Genomic DNA, 12,792 nt, shown 5'->3' on the forward strand with positions numbered 1-12,792 from the left:
ACGATACTCCTCGCCATAAACACTGCCACCAATCATCCGATCAAGACGATCACCAATCAGACGATCCGTTAAAGATTCTCTAAACTTCAAAGAGAAGATTCGCAAAGAAGTCAGTACCAATAATTCTTTCACGATCCTCGCAATCTAGATCCTGAGGAATGTCTCGATCGAGCGCCGCCTGGGCGTCCCGACGCGACGCTCGAGCGGCTGCCATCTTTCGATCCATCGTGGCCGAATAGTTGGCTTGTCATGTCGCGTGCGCTCTCCTATCGGGACAGTTCGACGCGGTCGAAAAAATTCGAGCAGAATGCCATGACCCAGCGTGGCATTTGCATCCGTAGGATCTAATGAATAGCGAGCATTACGTCCTATTTGGTCTCATTGCGACCGGCCGTGACGATGCCAGTGCGCATAGCATAGCTCTCGCGCTATTTGCAGTCTGCCAGCAAGGAGTGGGGGGTACAATGGACGCCGACGCTTGGCGTCGGTATGTGCTCAATGGATGCTACCCCTCTTCTAAGGACGTCGCTCGTACGATTTACCTACTAAACGTCAGCCGAGACGACGACGCGTTTCCTCGACGGATTCGCCAAGTGACTGGCGGACAGATTATTGAGGAGGGTGGGGTAAGGGTGGTTCGAGGGTGGTAAAATCCCTGGAATTGTCCGCGCCGTTGCAGCTGGATGTCGAAGCGTTTCGTCGACGGGCATTTCGTTGCTCGCGGTCCACTTGGCCCTATAATATTTTGGTCAGACCTCGAGAGATGTCGATATCGTTGTTATGAGGGTCTTGTGATAGTTTGAAACGTGGATCGGTAAGGTTGATTGCTTGATCGAATGGTTGAGTAGGACGTTTGGGGAATCGATATTGGAACACTCGTGTCGTGGGTTTTTATACTTACATACGCGAAATGTACGATTTTCGTTGTATTGATGGTAATATCTTCTCTTCGATGCTTTCAACTGCTTGAGTATCGTTTCGTACGTTGTCCTGAAACTTCTTGAAAATTGATTGAAACGAGCTCCAGGTTTTAGCTTTTACGCGTGTAAATGATACACGCGTAAGAGTTTCTTAACGCAAAGAAGTAAATCTTCGTTAGTAGTTGATTACTTAGTCCAGTACGTTGCATGAATATTCAAATACTCGAGATCGTGGAAATGATTGACTATTCGAACTCTGATAAATAGAAATATCACGGTGATTCGTACAATGTACACGCGATGATAGAAGCGTATGAAAATGTTAGTCGAGGGATTTTGTGAAATTTATCAAGATACACGAAAGCAGTGGCATGAATTCTACTTAAACCGTGACTATCTAAATCACTGCGTGTGTAAGCATACGACGGTTAATAATCTTCAATCGGAGTTCATTTATCTTTCAGATGAATATCTTACAGAAGCTCGTGTAAATTAAGTTACATCGTGTTAATATATCAATCGTCGTAGATAATAATATTTTCGAATGCAGCAGAATATAGATATACTATCGTTTTTACAGTTGAACGTTCACCAAAGATCACTCGGGGCGGCAGGTCTTGAAATTTGTGCAGCTGGTGGAAGTGTTCCGCAAGGGCAACCGAGCAGCGCAGGTTCCGTCGGTTCGGCACCCAGTCCAGCATCGCCAAGGCCAACTCCTCAACCACGGCCACCCGTTGCATCGACCACTTCGCAACCCTCGAGAACGTTAGATGACGACAGATCCACGGACGGTGAGCTTTTACGATAACCATATTTTAATTTCCCATATTTTCCGAACTTGACCGTGACAGAATGCAAAAATTATTATATATGTAACCTATATAAACATAGGTTAACGAACATTAACATTTTTATAATGAAATATTATTATTAATTTCTCGATGAAAGATAACGTTGTGAATTAAGTTTTGGTATTCGACTATAAAAACTTTCGGTTCATGTTATTACATACTATAATTAATACCTGCTTACTCCTGGCAAATTTGCCCTATCTAATTGGTTTATAGCCGTAGGTACGGGCACTGCAGCGGAAGATTCAGACGATGGTGAGAGCATAGCGCAATACGTTAGCACAAATTGCGTGGTCTTCACTCATTACCGAGGGGATGCTGCGTCCGAGGTGGAGGAACACTTTCAAAGGGCATTGGCGCATGACAAACCGAAGGGTAAGTTATTAAAATTAAATATCTTACTTCCGAACGCGTAGAAATATAAATTACCATAAGAAAGTTATAAAAAGCTAACACTTGGACGAATAATAATTTCTACGTTTGCGACTTCTCTGTCGGCTTTTTTTATTTCGCGCAGACTTTAACCCGTCAAACGGCAACTGATCGTAAAATTATTCGTAAGCTGTGAAATATAAAGTACACGAATATTACGTCATAAGATATAAAATGTATGATTAACGATGAATGATAGATAAAAAAAAAAAAAGAAAATACAAGGGAAACACTTTGGTAGGCAGAGCTCAAACAAGCCGACAGTTATCTTAAACCTGCGAGAATAAATGCTGGAGCGCGATTCGTTCCAATTACGATCTCGTTTCGACGCTTCGACGTCATCGAAACACGCGAGTCGAAGATTGGACGGCGCGAGTCTGGACCGGGACTAATGCATCAAAGGGCGGTGATTTAAACGCATCGAGCGCGGACGCAACGCGGTCCCAGCGGAGGACGATAATAAAGTGCGCCATTAGGCCGCGACAACGCTAACAAGCCTCGTAACAATTGTACCGTCGTCGTACTCGGGGACTTAAAACCTTTGCTGTCGGTCTGTGGAAGGAGACGAAGAAGAAGGAGTGTAAGTTGCGCCACGCACAGAGGAAGCGAGGGCGAGAAAAAAATATCAGATGAAAAAGAAACAACAGGATGAAAGAGTAAGGAAGCGATGCAGAAGTAAGTTCGTTGAATCTAAGGAACGAATGGAAAGTCGATGGTAGTTTGAAAGCTAAAGAATTTTTATTACGAGAATATTACAAAGACAGAGAATAAAGATATTACGAGATCCGATATAAACGATTCTCAAAGAATAATTATGAAGAAACAGAGCCATACGATATGCCACGCTTTTATCGCATTACCGATCTCTTCAACCAAATTACAAAAGAAAAATTTATTCCCCTCCAAATTTAGGGTATACTCGTACGAATAACCAAAAACTGCGTCAACTATATCAGGCAAATGCGTAAACCTAGTTCGGCATAATAAACCCGCGCAACAGAAGAAACAGCCGTCAGAATGCGTACAGCACGAACAAAGAATACAGCATACATATCGACAAGTTAAAATGAAGCATAAAGAAAGAAACATTCATATCGTCCTGAAAAGGAGTGGTAGGTGAGCAAAATATAGTCGGTGCGTTTGGACGACGAATGATCCACAGCTGAAGGGCCGAAAGCCGACGAAAGAAAGAGCCGGCTAACGAAAAAGGCCAGCATAGGGGGTTGTCGCGGTCGAAGTCGGTTTGGCAAGCGATCGGCGTAGCAGCCCGTCTATATCGGTATCGTTTAAGGCCGCATTTATCTCGCGGCAGTGCTCACGATCAGTTCACTAGCCTGCTTAGAATTCAAGACAACACGACCTAATTGTTATGTGCCGTGCGCCTCTCCCTCTTCTCTGCTTCATCCCTTCGCCCCTCGCTCTGTCCGCATGCTCGTTCGTTCCATCGAGACTACGCTTTCACGGCGTAGGAAAGGTAAATTAAGAGCTTCTCGGGCCTACGACGAGATGCACGCTGACTCAGGGAGACCCGTGAAAGCGTACCAGGGATGAAGAAGGAGTGCAAAAGGTAGAGGAAGGGGTTGGGGAACGGGGAACGAAGAGACAGCGCCGGAGAAGACAGTTTTAGCCGCGGTATGCCGGCTAACATACGTACAAGGAGCGAACGTCTCTTACCGATGAACGTGTGCTCGAGAGAACAAAGACACCCCTCCGCAGGAAGATCAAGGGAGAAAGGCAACCGATAAGAAGGGTTGGGGATTGTTTGAACGCGTTGCGGCACGTGTTTGCGGTGAGTTGCGGAGAACTTCCGGAACCATCGCTGCGTTACGCGGTCTTATTAAATTGAATAGCGAGTTTGGATTATATCAAGTTCTTCCTAGGAAACATATCACGTGTACGAAGTCGAAACACGCTTTTACGACTTGTTCCTTCGTTACTTTCGCTTTTACGTTGGTTATGGTTTGTAAATTACGCGGAGATTTCTGGACTCGCGGACACGATAGAAGAAAATTTTGATTATCTAATAGATGGTACCTTTGTAACACGCGAAACGCATATTTAATTCCAGAATCAAATATTTTTGATGTCCGTAGCCTTCAAAGAAATCCATTTCTACGTTCGAGAGGGCATAGGAGAATGATCGACTTTAGGTTCTTGCGTCGCGCTCGAAAGTCGAAATTTTGGCTGAAAATCGATGACGCGTTACATTCCCAAGAGAATGTTTCTTGCACGACGAAGAAATCGTATCTACGAGGGTTTTGCTTGGCTACCAGGCGGTACCAGGATACGGTTGGCATACGCTTAAGGGGACAGGATCGAAGGAGGCGAACGACACGACTAGCCGATAAACCGTTTTGCCCTCGAATGCTCGCCGATACGGGCGCATAAGCGACGCGACCATGATTATCCTGCTTTCTTGCGGCCAGAGCCTTCGAACGATTCTACGTGTTTGCGGCAACCTGATTTTCGTTGTTCGAATTGAATTAAAACTTATCGATGGCACGTCAATGCAAATTAACTATTGTCATTTTTGTCAACGTCGATTCTCTGTTACGACGAACAACTTCCTTATTCTACTTACGTTCCGACAGTAATACGTATGCAAGTAGAATTACCGCTTCATATCCAGACACAACATAGATACATAAATATATTTACTATTAGAGCATAAATTTCTTCGTGAAACAGATATCGTTTCTCCGTATACGACGTCCAGTTCAGCTCAATTATCGTTAGTTTAACGATGGATTTTTAGATTTGACACGTACTTAAATACAGAAAGAGGAGAGAGAACACCACGTAAGAAAAGGTGAAAAATAGACAGGTCTCGAGATCTAGTTTTCTTAGCGAGCGTGGCTGTCGCGTCGCGAGCTGAAAAATCGCACGCGTTTATCAACGCACATATTTCCGTTCAAAGGGTTAATTCGGAACGTCCGCTGCGGTGGGATCGGCTTATCGCGTCGCGTATGCCGCTCGGTCTGATGAGAATACGACGTCGGGAACGGCGGTAACGTTGAGTTCGGGAAATTGAGCGCGTCGTTCCAGTCGGTGGCGTCAAATTAACGCCCCGTTCACCAGCCACCGCGGCGCAACAGAGACGCAATTACTTGACATGGCCCTTACATGACGCCGCGCCGCGCCGTGGCGTCTTCAAAGGGGCTGCCGCGAGATTAGTCGCGATACCGTCTTCGGTCTACGGTCATGGTTTTTCAACGTTCCACGCTCGCTCCAAGCCGCGGATCACACGGATGAAAATTGCCGTGTAATCTATGACGCTATGCAATTTAACGTACCGTAATTGAGAACGTCCCGACCTGCACAATTCTATTCGTTTTTCGATCAATTTTACACCGTCGTACGGTAATTAGTCGATTATGAGCATTTATTGGAATCAGCTCTATCGAAGTTCTGCATCCCCCGTTACCATTACGAAAATGTAATACGAAAACAAACTCAAACTTCAGAACCTTCATAACTCAAACGACTCTATAAAAGGAACCTTCCTTCAAACCTATTGCATTCTACTCTACTCTCTACCACTGTCAAAAGGAAAGAAAGAAAGAAACGATCATAGAATAAACTCTCTCGATCAACAAACTTTAAATCCAAGTACTGCACTCTGCCGCGCAAAATCGTCGAAAAGAACAGCTTTCAACAGCGACTAACGGTGTCGTCGCTCATTCCGAATTGACTAACAAAAGCCTCGACGCAGAGGTAACAGACATTAACACAAATCGAAAATAGACCGGAACGCGCCATTCGTTTGCTCGGCGAATCCGAATCCTCGGTCTGTGATGTGTAAGGCGTGAGTATACGTTTCTTTGGCCGTGGCCGCGAGTGCAATCAGAATAACGAGGCATCCGGTCGCACCGCCACATCAATCTGCCGTGGGTTACGTTTTGACGAATCGCGGCACCGCGACGCGAGACGTCTTTATAGAGGCACCTTCTGGCGCCGTGCCAACGCCACGCGTCGACGCCGAACAGCACGTCCAACGCGAGAAACTCATCCCCCGGCCCGTGTCAGCCGATTATTTTCCGCGGCTCTCGGAAATGAAACACCGAGGCCGCGACGCCACCGAAGATTTACCGACTACATTTGTATCGCGGTATCGCGGCCGCGAACGAACGATCGATGTCGAGTTGCTCGGTGAATAGCTGGAAGTGAATCATTGCCGACCAACTCGTCGGGAAAATGAATGTACCCCGAAAAAATTAACGAGCCCGACGTTGGTTCGTGAAATTGCTTTTCGCGATGTTTCTGTGAGTTTTAGCTTCGAGAGTTAGAGCCAGTTTCTTCGTTCAAAGAACCACTTGTTGTTTCGTCTGCGAAGGAAATGCAATTTATCGGCTACAGATTGTTACTCGTTGATATCGACCTTTTAGAAAGATCGATGGTTAATGGCAAGCTGGAATAGATAATGACTGGAAATATGCATGTATACATACGGTATCCGTGTAATTTGAATATTTAATCAAGCGATATATTTGACACAGAGAATAATAATTCGAATGCCTCGCGAAAGCTTCGAGGTGCTCAACTTCGTCGCGATATTCATCCGAATACGTAGCACTTGTCGAAACATCTAAGTTATCACGCTGTGTTTGTAAAATTGGCAAAACACTCGTCTCATTTCGCATCGTACGAAACTGAACCGGATATCGAATATCGACGAACTCATGCGCTCTCTTCCATTTGTTCAAACACATGGAAACACGTTCGAGGAAGATTCGCAAAATCCCGTAACGATCTGCGAATCGTCAAAGGGTCCGGAACGATACTGTAACTCGATTGGGTATCGGATCGTCCCGGTAACAACTGACCCGCGACACTTTCAGCATAAAGAAGCCATGGAGCCGCATTGTTTCCCACGCGTGGAATGCCAGAATGGAAGGGGGGTTCGTAGACGGTGAAACGCGTAAAATATGCTTTCTCGTCTCGAGAGCTGTAACCGGTATCGCGGATTGGTCGAGCGGCACGGCGTCATCCTCCTACACACGTATCAAGAAAGATTGACTAACTATCGCGTTAAATATTGCGATTTGCTTACGGGGGAGATGCAAGATAGCGGAACGGAACGGAAACCGGCCTCCACCACGTCCTTCGTTCCAACGTCCTTCGTCCTTCCTCCAACCCCGTGCTTCTCTCTGACTTCTTCGCCGCCGCCTCCCCACCCTTTTTCTTCTCTACCACCGCCAGGGTCTGTCTGCCCCTCTCTCATCCCTCTAACCCCCGGCCCGCTGTCCTCGGCCGACTGTCCTTTATTTATTAACGCAATTAAAGAAACAGAGTGTCGAGCGTCCACGGTCGGCTTTCTACTGTGCCGATGCCGCGGACCGGCTGCACGCTCGGCCAGAGAACTGGGAAACGGGCGGGAATCGATTCTACGCGAATGTGGTACCGATGAAGCCAGAAAGGGTCGTCGATGTCAAATTCACACCGTGGATGCGAGTCTGATGTACTTGAGTTGGGAACGTGCATCGATCGATATCTGGAATTTTTATCACGATCCTACGTTGCTTTACGACGATTGTAAGTTAAAGATGAAGAATGTTTTACTTCCTGTTTAAACTTGCCTCTGAAGTCTGTCTCGTAGAAATCAGGTTGAAACGTGCAACGTACAACTCTTGGTTTATGACTGACTTGCTCTATAAATAATCATTTTCAGATTACTTTGTACGATTTTGTCACGAAGATGATAAGCCTTTAAAGATATTTTAAGGTACATTTTAATCTACAGAGTATTCGTGTTTAATATCGTAAATGTCGAGTTTAAAAGGCGTTTTATCCTTCATTTACCGTAAACGTCTTTTTCTTTCGTGATAGTATATCGTTGACTTGTTAGGTTCGACTCGTTAATTATCACATGTACGTACATGTGTAAGTATGTGTCATCTATTAAAGATAAATTACCGTACATCGAGCACTATGTATCAATCGATACTGGTAGGTTGCGCCACGTATAAATGAATAATTCATGCCTCTGTTTTATCAAACAGCTTTAGCGCTAGCCACTTTTTACATAGCCGTGTGTATTCTTGTCGACCCATACAAAGTAAACTTTATAATTAACGCGTTGCCCGAGCAAATGAAGATAAATTTTACAACAACCTATCTACTATTAACAAAACCGAACTCGCAATCAGTCAAATGCATATGATACATAAATAACTCGTGCATAATCGTCATAACGCTGTAACAGAATAACTAAAGCTGTGATAAAGATATAACGAAATAAAAAATAAAATAACAATGCGCAAGGTACTGAAACTACAATCGTACGATGAGAAAAGGAACCTTAAACGGAGGAATCTTTTTTTTAAGAACGAACCTTCGAAATATATTATTCGCTAAAGATATCAAGTCATCACCGTAATATATCTACGACAAGCAATATTAAAACACCCTAAGAAGAAACAGATGGCAATGGCAATAAAAGGACGCTAACATCCAGAAATAACAACGATTCGTAAATTGAATATTTTTTCTAAATTAGTTGACACATTTTCCATGGGATGGCGAGTCGCGGTGGAAGATGAGATCGAGGAAGAAGAGGAGGAATTAGAAATATAAATCGTCGGCTGGTTCGGTCTCGTTGGTTCAACCTTCGAATATGTGTTTGGATTGGCCGAAAGATCCTCGAGAGAGAAAGAGAGAGAGAGAAAAAGGAATCCCGGGACCAAGGACCCGGAGACTCGCGGGAGGATACACGACAAGCTTCTGGCTTTGGAGTGGTCGCTTGTAAAACAACCGAGCGGTACCTTTCTGTCGCGCGGTTCGATCCCGTGGGATCCGACTACCCGTTTATCGTGAGCCCTCGTAAGAATCGCGTGCTGGCCCGTGGGAAACGATACAAATATTTTAATAAACATTCTTGCCCAGTCGGAACGTCTAGCTTTCGAACAAAAATTATTGCGCCGATTGGCCCGGTGATCCGTGCAGGTTGGGATAGTCGATCGTAGAACTTATAACTTATCGTTGGAGACTCTTCGTGGAGAATTTCAGGGAACTGTGGTGTACTATGATATTTACAATCGTGCATACCTTCGTTCTTCAGTTATATACGTAACTTCATTCCTTGCAGTTACGTTAGCTCGTTAACCGGATTATTGCTTAATTTATTTGCTGTTACCGATATATGGCAACTCTTTCCCAGAAGATGCAGAATTGTTTTTATCAAAAAATACTCTTAGTTTGTGCAATAACGTTTGCCTTAACGTTATAGTCCGCCGGTTTGTTCGTCTTCGTCTCTGAAACGCATAAAAATAAGAGCACGCGCCGACTGCGTAAGTAGAATTAGATACTTAAAGTCAGACTACCAAGACTGCGAAGGTATTAACCAGGAAGTTCCATATTTATGAAATTCCAAATTGGTAAAAGCAAGCCAATTTCAGTTTAGCTTTTGCACATATTGATATAACAAATTATAAATAAATAAAAGCGACACGTAAAAGAGATATTCGAGAGATTGATAACTAAAATATGTAGCAAATTAACTCATTAATTCCCTGGTTAATAAATTGAACGTTTGGTTTTAGAACAGGAAAATTGGACATCGTTTGAAAAATATTAAATTTCATACGAAATATATATATATATATATACGAAAAGATTGCACCATTTTAATTGTAGAAATTGTATGGCAATTTGTATTCGCTCGGATAAATAAGGAATTATTAAAAGCATTGTATTTTGTTGTAGAAAATATCTCTCCCATGTTCATGAGGAACTTCCCCCCTTCCTTCTGGAAGAGCCAGCATCCTGGCGAAGTCTACGAGTGTCCAACGGATCCATGGCATCCGCATTATCCACAGTATCACCACAGGTGAGCGTTCCTAACATTCCTTGTGTTGTCCTGAAAATATATCTCTACGTTAGAGGAAAATCTGTCCTAATACCATGTTTCTAAACCTTTTAAACTGACATTCGTATTATATTCCCATAAATCATAAATGATAAAGTAATTCGTTTGATTTTATTCGTAAAATTCATGTTTTCTTCGGAATTTCTTATTGGATGGATAAATAAATAACTGGAAATTATTACTACATCCATTACTACTCTCCAATCTTGATATGGACAGATTTTCAGATATTCTGATTACGATAAAAATAGGAAGAATAAAATTTACACGCGAGAGGATCCAAAGCAAGATACGATCGAGTATCTTGCGTTAAGATCCGAACAAACTTGTAAAAGAAATACAAAAAACTTACCAAAAAAATAGATCATAATCCTCGTAAACAATAGGAAATTGCGTATGAAATGATAACATTTTCACAAACTTTTCACTTTATATATCCATTTACATCGTTCGATCTATAGTTCTATCTAATGTACCACCTCGAGACACAAACCGCCATATTACATATCATTTAACATTCCTCTGATTACTCCTTTCCACTCATCTCATTTTCAACAATATCAAACCAATCAGAATGCCCATTTCTTCTCTATTTCGCGTTCCATTCGTTCGAATCGCCAGCATCGCAACCTCTAATTAGAGACGAGTCCCATCGGAGAATCCGATGCAGTCATTCCAGCGCGACGTACTCTATTTTAAATTCGCGCGGCCTGTATCTCGCGGCGGTGCATTCACGCGCACGGCGCGAAATCAGCCCCGTGATTAATCGACGAAATCGTCGTTCGTTCGATTAACAGACGATAATGCGACCGATGCCTCGCGCATTCCAAAAATCCTCCTCCGGTAGGCGCGACACGCTCATTACGCGATAGCCTGCCGGGATAAACCTTCGAAAATGAATATCGCAGCGGGTACGAGGGACGATGGAACGAGCGAAGCGGGGAAACACGTGAGAGAAGGGAAGTGTCTTTTGAAAAATGACGAAAGAAATGGGAGAAAAATCACGAGAAATCGAGGAAAGAGCCCGAACGAGCGGTGCGAGCAGATGCGGTGCGAAGAGAAGGATAGATTAAACGGGCGTAGAAAAAGCGACACGGTGGCGAGGATGAGAAATAAGAGGAAAGGAGAAAGAACGGAGGCAAAGAGAAAACGAGACGTGAAAAATACAGAAAACCGTCGGGAGCAGGTACCCCTGTTCGAGAGATCTTTAGCGCTGATCTCGCGTCGGCCGCCGTATAAATTACCAGTCTGTCACCGTTCTTGAGAAGAGGCACGATATCGAGGATTCTTTTTCTCCTTTCCTCTCGCGTTACCTTTTCTTCGCCCTCTTCTTTTTCGTTCCTCCTTCTTTCACCCCTCGCATTTTCGTCGGTCTTTTCCCATCGTTTCGATCCGTTCACGCGTTTATTCTACATATGCTGTTCGTTGTTACGTCCGTCTTACTCGGTACATCTGGTATTTCGCATCAGATAATCTAGAAATTACGTTAGTTCTATAATACGTTTTCAAGGAAGAGAGATACCGAGAATGATTTTTACGATCTATTTTTCAGGGCTGTGCACGAGTATCACCACCATAACATGGCGACCGTGACGAGTTACGGTGGTTTGCTGTTGGGTGGTGCGCGAGGACTCGGCCACCATGCGGCGCATCACGCGCACTCCGCGGCCTCCTACAAGGACTGGCCGTCGGCGACGCCGTCGCAGTCCTTCGTCGACGCTTCCTCCGCACCCTCTTACCCGCACGGCTATTACGCACCCCTCTCTGGTGAGTAGACTCACGAATCTCATATATGTAGATTTCTTGCGTCGATACTTCGCAGCGAAATTAAACGATTCCAGGCTATGGCTTTCTGGTTTTTTAGTTCCTCTTGCTTCTGTGTTTTATCTTTAATCGTTTTACGAATATGTGAACATTTTTGGACATACGACTCACATTAAACGGGTTTCGTACTAAGTACGTGTAAAGTAAAATCTATTTGCCAGATATTGAGAAATCTTGCGCAATATTGGCGAACATATCCACTGTACGATAAATTGAAACCTGAATTTCGTATATTTTCTGCATTTCCTAAAACGTAGTAGATGCTCGAAGAATTATGATATAATCAGAATTTTACGGAACCACCTGATATTTCAGACGGTGGATGTTCAAGCACGTTGATTCATATTCTTATGGACACGACGACAGAAAGTTTCTTTCGAAAGGAAACGATCTCTTTCACCAATTAAACGTACCAAATATTACGTATAATAACAGCGAGAATTCTTTGCCTATTTCATATGTACCTTCTGTATATTTGCACACTTATAAATCTCCTATAAAAGCATAAGTATCTACCAGTCTATTTACCAGCAAATTACTCGACAATTTTCTCTCGGTAGCCCAGTCGCTAGCTTCAGATTCCTCTTCCTCCGCGTTTTCTAATCCGCTCATAGGGGACAAGCTTTCCCTCTCTTATATAACTGGACGTTGGACTGCGGGAATCAAAACGGTGCGGCTCTTTTTGCGATGACGTGTCCGGGGCACCTTGGAAGTATAGTCGAAAAGAGTCGGGGCGAAATGTTTTACGGCTGTGCCGTGACTTTTTGTCGTCGGCATCGATGATTTCGGTGGGAGAGAACAACGAAGAAAGCACGAGTCCCTGAGAGCGTGGCAGCGCTATATCGGCCCCCATTAAGCTCTTATTAATTGCGAGCATCTGAGGGGCCGACCGACCTTTCTT

The 12,792-nt window shown here is 44.0% G+C and overlaps 1 protein-coding gene across 2 annotated transcripts in view; it reads left to right on the forward strand.

Moving 5' to 3' along the window:
• The window catches only part of LOC100742952 (protein vestigial), an 80,350-nt gene that overhangs the window by 56,235 nt on the left and 11,323 nt on the right, over positions 1-12,792 (forward strand). The window contains exons 3-6 of one of the 2 annotated variants that reach the window (XM_012389384.3): positions 1,501-1,711; positions 1,994-2,146; positions 9,905-10,028; positions 11,620-11,834. In XM_012389384.3, the coding sequence (XP_012244807.1) occupies positions 1,501-1,711; positions 1,994-2,146; positions 9,905-10,028; positions 11,620-11,834 (703 nt within the window). Of the gene's footprint in view, positions 1-1,500; positions 1,712-1,987; positions 2,147-9,904; positions 10,029-11,619; positions 11,835-12,792 lie in introns of both variants that reach the window. The other variant, XM_003491860.4, reaches the window with a different exon arrangement.

The sequence above is a fragment of the Bombus impatiens genome, unplaced genomic scaffold (genome assembly GCF_000188095.3).
Source record: "Bombus impatiens unplaced genomic scaffold, BIMP_2.2 scf_0640, whole genome shotgun sequence".
In the NCBI taxonomy this organism is placed as follows: domain Eukaryota; kingdom Metazoa; phylum Arthropoda; class Insecta; order Hymenoptera; family Apidae; genus Bombus; species Bombus impatiens.